This window comes from Salvia splendens, chromosome 4, assembly GCF_004379255.2.
Source record: "Salvia splendens isolate huo1 chromosome 4, SspV2, whole genome shotgun sequence".
Taxonomy (NCBI): domain Eukaryota; kingdom Viridiplantae; phylum Streptophyta; class Magnoliopsida; order Lamiales; family Lamiaceae; genus Salvia; species Salvia splendens.
In genome coordinates this window covers 36,621,065-36,626,933 of record NC_056035.1, presented here as the reverse complement: position 1 = coordinate 36,626,933, position 5,869 = coordinate 36,621,065, and the positions used below count along the sequence as shown (strand labels likewise).

At 39.8% G+C, this 5,869-nt stretch overlaps 1 protein-coding gene across 1 annotated transcript; it reads left to right on the top strand.

The window, feature by feature from the left end:
• The first annotated feature begins 401 nt into the window (after window positions 1-401).
• LOC121801082 lies at window positions 402-936 on the top strand. Its single transcript, XM_042200543.1, has 2 exons — window positions 402-417; window positions 530-936. The coding sequence occupies exons 1-2, from the start codon at window positions 402-404 to the stop codon at window positions 934-936; spliced, it is 423 nt and encodes a 140-aa protein (XP_042056477.1).
• Window positions 937-5,869: the final 4,933 nt, after the last annotated feature.

Below are 5,869 nucleotides of genomic sequence, written 5' to 3'. Positions count from 1 at the left end.
GTTTGCCCGTCTAAAAGGCTTCAATATTTCCAACACACATCAATATAAATATGCTAAAAAAAAAATACAATGATGTCATCATCAATATAAAATACACGTATAATATGCTACCTAAGAAGATTTTACACACATGATGGAGTTGATGAGAGCGCCAATATATATATTATATATATATATATATATATATAGTAGTGATCTAGGACAAGTGCTCATTAAGCACATAACTAGAGAACAAATCACAGGCACAAGATCAAGAAAATCAAGGGCTAGTATTAATACATGTGATTTTTGAATTTAAAGGAAAAATTAGTTCCATCTATCACAAATTTACTTCACAATAACAAGGCGGGGTATAATGGTCATTGCACAGAAAAAATTAGATTACCACCACTGTCAAAAAAATGGATAGCAGTAGCAGTAACACACTATGGCGGAGATCTACACCGTCCCTTGCGACTCTCACCACGTCGGCACCACTGTCACCGCTACCGCTCCCACCACCGCAACTCCTCTCTCGTGGTGGGGCTAGGCGTCCTGTGGTGGGTCCCCGCCCGCGCCGCCACGCTCCAGCTCTGCGTGCTGCCCAACTGCCTCATCTTCCAGCTGTACCACGCCCCCCGCCGTGCTCTCCTGCTTCCTCGTCGACCCCGACGTGATCCTGGTGGGGCTGTGGAACCACAGCGACGCGGCGATGCTGATGCGCTCGAGGTGGGGGAGCTTGTGGATGTGCGGGAGCCGGCGCACGAGCTGAGAGGGTGCCGGCTGGGGGCGTCGATGGGGGAGCTGGCGGATGAGGTTTTGGGGATTTACAGGATGGGGAAGGATAATGCTGTGGGAAGGAGCGACTGGGAGGATGAGGATCTCACGTGGGAGCAGGTCGAGTATGCGTGCCATGATGTGTTTCTTTCTTATTTGATCACTATAATCATGGATTAAGTAACAAATGTTTGTTGCAAGGAGCACCTGATTACCAAAATCACCATCGATACCATACTTCCAGTAGCTACTTTAGGATTTATGAGATTGCAATTCAGTCAAATGAATCAAAAGACTTGTACAAATAATGCTAAAAGTTATGTGTTTTGTAAACAACAGTGAAGTAAAATAATGCTAATAGTGATGTGTTTTGTAAACAACAGTGAAGTAAAATAATGGTAAGAGTGATGTGTTTTGTAAACAACAGTGAAGTAAAATAATGCTAAGAGTGATGTGTTTTGTAAACAAAATTGAAGTAAAATAATGGTAAGAGTGATGTGTTTGTAAACAACAGTGAAGTAAAAATCATGCTAAGAGTGAAGTGTTTTGTAAACAACAGTGAAGTAAAATCATGCTAAGAGTGATGTGTTTTGTAAACAACAGTGAAATAAGATCATGCTAAGAGTGATGTGTTTTGTAAACAAGAGTGAAGTAAAATTAGAATAAAAGTGATGTGCTTTGTAAACAAGAGTGAAGTAAAATCACAATAAGAGTGATGTGTTTTGTAAACAAGAGTGAAGTAAAATCACAATAAAAGTGATGTGTTTTGTAAACAAGAGTGAAGTAAAATCAGAATAAGAGTGATGTGTTTTGTAAACAAGAGTGAAGTAAAATCAGAATAAGAGTGATGTGTTTTGTAAACAAGAGTGAAGTAAAATCAGAATAAGAGTGATGTGTTTTGTAAACAAGAGTGAAGTAAAATCAGAATAAGAGTTATGTGTTTTGTAAGCAAGAGTGAAGTAAAATCACAATAAGAGTGATGTGTTTTGTAAGCAAGAGTGAAGTAAAATCAGAATAAGAGTGATGTGTTTTGTAAACAAGAGTGATGTGTTTTGTAAACAAGAGTGAAGTAAAATCATAATAAGAGTGATGTGTTTTGTAAACAAGAGTGAAGTAAAATTAGAATAAGAGTGATATGTTTTCTTCTCTCTACATCTTTTTTTTTTCTCTTTAGACATCTTTAATTTTCATCTGATTTTGGTAAAACCCAATAAAAATGGTAGATGTGTGTAGTATGTGTGGCGATATGGGGTTCCCAGACAAGCTCTTCCACTGCTCAAAGTGCCGCAACCGCTTCCAGCACTCGTATGTTTCTCTCTCTATTCATCTCATGCATTAATTTACTACCTTTTGATTGGAGATTTCTTCCTTATTTACATGTATATATAATTAATTTATTAATAATAATCGGAGAAGAGATGGAATCCACAGCTACTGCAGCAATTACTACAGCGAATATGCGGAGCCAATTGAGATTTGCGATTGGTGTCAATGCAAGAAAAGGAACCAATCATCATCATCAAGGAATAATCAAGGAACCAATCATCATCATCATCATCAGCAGCTGCAGCGGCTCCGGCTCGGTCCGCGGCGACGGATGGAAGTAGAATTTCTTGTCCGCGATCGCCCCATCCTCCTAGTTGATGGCCGGTGTCACCGGGCTCAGCATCAGCGCCGGAAAATACAGGATGCTCGGCGACAGAATCCCCAGCGATTTCGAATCCGCCCATTTCAGATCGCGCCCTCCTCCCTACTTATCATATTGTAATTTCCAAAATTACCCTTGGCCTATTTTATATTATTAAAATAAATAATATTTATTCCATTAAGATGAGTGGCTGAGATTTGTTCTCTAGTTATACACTTAAGATTAGTTATATCTTGATCACTAACCTCTATATATATATATATATAGGGTTTTGATCCATGCAAAACCATTCTTAATACAAAAATGCAGAACCAAGCATACAAAAGTCATTTTTAGGTCATTGTAAGCTTATTTTTACGTCATTATAGTAAGGATGACATGAAATGATCTTAACATGACCTCAAACCCAAAGTTTATAATATGACCTAAAACTCCTTTACAATGACCCTCCGTGTTTTTGTTTAATTATTGACCATTGGTGTAACAACCCGAACTTTCGTACCTTATTATTATTATTAGCCTAAAGATAAATAATAAGTGATCGTTGTAGTATTCGAAATCTGTCATTTTCATGTATAATAATTGATCTTGGAATTATAAATAATCGTTGCTTCGTTCTCGAACGAATATTTCAAGTAAAAATAAATAAAATAACACTAAATAAAAATTTATAATGTCCGGCATATCTCCGAAGTCCGCTAAATTACTATTATACAAATTTATCAAATCCTCATCTATTACAATTAGAGAAAAGTTCACGCAGCCCGTTCAACGGTCGTGCTCGCACTCCAAGAAAGTTCGGTACATCATCAGGGAAGACTATGGATGTTATTTGTTTTCCTACACCAAAGCCACGAACTTAAACAGGGTTTTTCTTATACCAAAATAAATAAATAAATAAATAAATAAAATAAAATAAAAAGAGGGCAAATTCAGAGGATCGTTTTTTTTCACATAACATTTAATGCTGCTTTTAATTAGAACAATAGATCATATCTCCTACTGACAAAGGAGAATAAATTGAGATAGGAATGTGTCAGACAACTTTCTACCAACAACTTGCTAGCTAAGCCACTTTCATAGTCATCCTTAATACATATGTATAGATATAAGAATCATTTTCTTCACCCCACATCAGCCATCTTCTCTCTAGTATATTTTTTTTTCTTCCTAGATCAGATTTCCCCTACTCTCACATCTCTGCAACGAGACGTAACTCTGCAGCAAGAAAAACAAAACTCATTCTTTCAACTTCTACTCAAGGAACTGAGAGCTTAATCAATTGAATTACAGAAACTGAATCTGCAAATCCAGTGGGCTACTCCTTTCGGTCCTACAATTTCACAATCAATATCGTGTTGTCGAGGTAAAATCCCTTCCCAATTCCAAGTCATGAACTTTTAGTATACCCTCCACAGCATATCATTCTTTCACCACTCCCACGCTGAACTCGGAATTAAATCAACAATCAAACATAACTCGAACAATGACACAATCAAAACCAATCGAACATCACGAATTGAAACCCCCTTGCTGCGAATTGAAAACTGAAACGAAAGAGCATAATTGGAAAAAAGGGAACTTATCTTCGGGGCCGTTCGGGTTGATTGCGGGACGTTTCGGGGTGGTTCCGGGCGTGTTCGGGGCTGCGCGGTGCCTGGCCGGCGGCTGGACTCCCGGCGACGGCAGGAGGGTGGCCGCTCCAGCGGCTGGGTTGCCTCCATTCCAGGAGCGACGACCGACGGCGACGAAGCAGCAGTGGTGGCCGACGGCGAGCTGCAGCGGGCGACGGCGGCGTTCCTCCTCGCTGCGGCAGCAGCTTCTCCCGGCGACTGCGACGGCGAACGGACAGAGGCGGCGAGGCAGCAGTAGCTGGCGACTTCCTGGCGACCGCCGCGGCAGCTCCGACGGCGGCGTCGAGCCGGAGAGAGAGCGACGGAAGGGGGATGGCTTCTACGATTGAGGGAGGCGGGTAGAGAGAGAAGAAAGAAGAAAGAAGATAGGGGGAGAGAGAGTTGACCGATTTGGGGAAAATGGGAGTCAAAATTGGGAAATTGTATTGATAAAAGAATTTGGGCCTTTACTTGTTTTCTTGGGCCAATTAATTAAAATGGGATGGTTGCTAGATTGGGCTCCTTTATTTGTTTAATTGGAGCTTTTAAATTAAATGACAAGTAAGAGGTGAGGTAAATAATTAAGTATTGGGTTTTTAATTAAATCGTTGGGTCGATAATTAATCGTGACGAATTATTTAATAATTCTCGGAATAATTTTTGAAGGATGAATAATTTTATCCTAAGTATGAAAGAAATATAATTTGCGAAGAGAAATAGTTGCGATAATTTAATTATACGCTTAAATATTTTTTTTGGGAATTTTTGTTCGATATTATCGTGGAAGGAAATACGAGGAGCCAACGAAGGAATTATGGGCGTAAGTAGCCGACCGGCATCGCCCCGCGACGCCTCGGGCGGCCGCTAAGGAAATGGAAAGAAAGAGGGAGACGACGTTCTCAAGTCACAGAAATAATTAAGTTTAATAAAGAAGTGCTATTAATTATTTTTCCCAATTTAATTAATATGCAAGTTTCTAAAAATTTCTATCGGTGAACAAATGATAAAAGAAATAAAGTAGGGGCATGCATTCATATAAGTATGTGATTTTCTTGAGTCTTATTAGTACGTTGTTTGTTTTTAAAAAGGCTATCTTCGTGAGTTAAGGGTGGAGTCAGGAAAAATTCAAGTTAGAGAAACTAAACGATCAAGGTGAGCTTTCTTATACTAAAATACAAATTTTGTGTTATATGAAAACAAGAACGCATGTTCGTGATTTTAATGATGTTGTCTTGCCATAAATGTTTTGTGTATGATGCCTATCTGTTGGCTACGGCCAAGTGAATTATGAATGATATAAGTCGAATTCGGGTCCCAGTGAGGGTGGTGTCCCCGCTCGGACTAGTGTACACAAGCTACCTCTAACATGTTGGGCAGAGCAGGTGACCGTGGAAGGTGGCCACCTTCCCGGCACAAGAACACCTCTGACATGATGGGCAGAGAAGGTGGCCGTGTGAGAACACCATCTCGACGGCACAATGTGATCAGATATGGCTAAGTACAGGAAAAAGGGACTGCAGTCCAATGTGAATATTTTTAGTAAGCCCGGGCCTTTTCAATAAACCCCTGAGTGTTACTGTGATGATGGCTTGACAATATTTTCAAATGTATATGTGTAATTTTCGGCAATGTGTTCACCGAGTACTTTTTGTACTCAGCCCTGCATATATTTCTAAATGTGCAGGTTGAGCAGCGAAGTGGTGGAGGAGGTGCTATTGAGACCAGACATTTAATTCAGTCAGATTTTGACTCTCGGAGGTTCATGTCTTCATACATGGAACCGCGTTCATTTACTTCCGTTGTGCATCTTAAAAGACTCAAGTCTATTTTGTTCAAAACTCTGATTTTATTT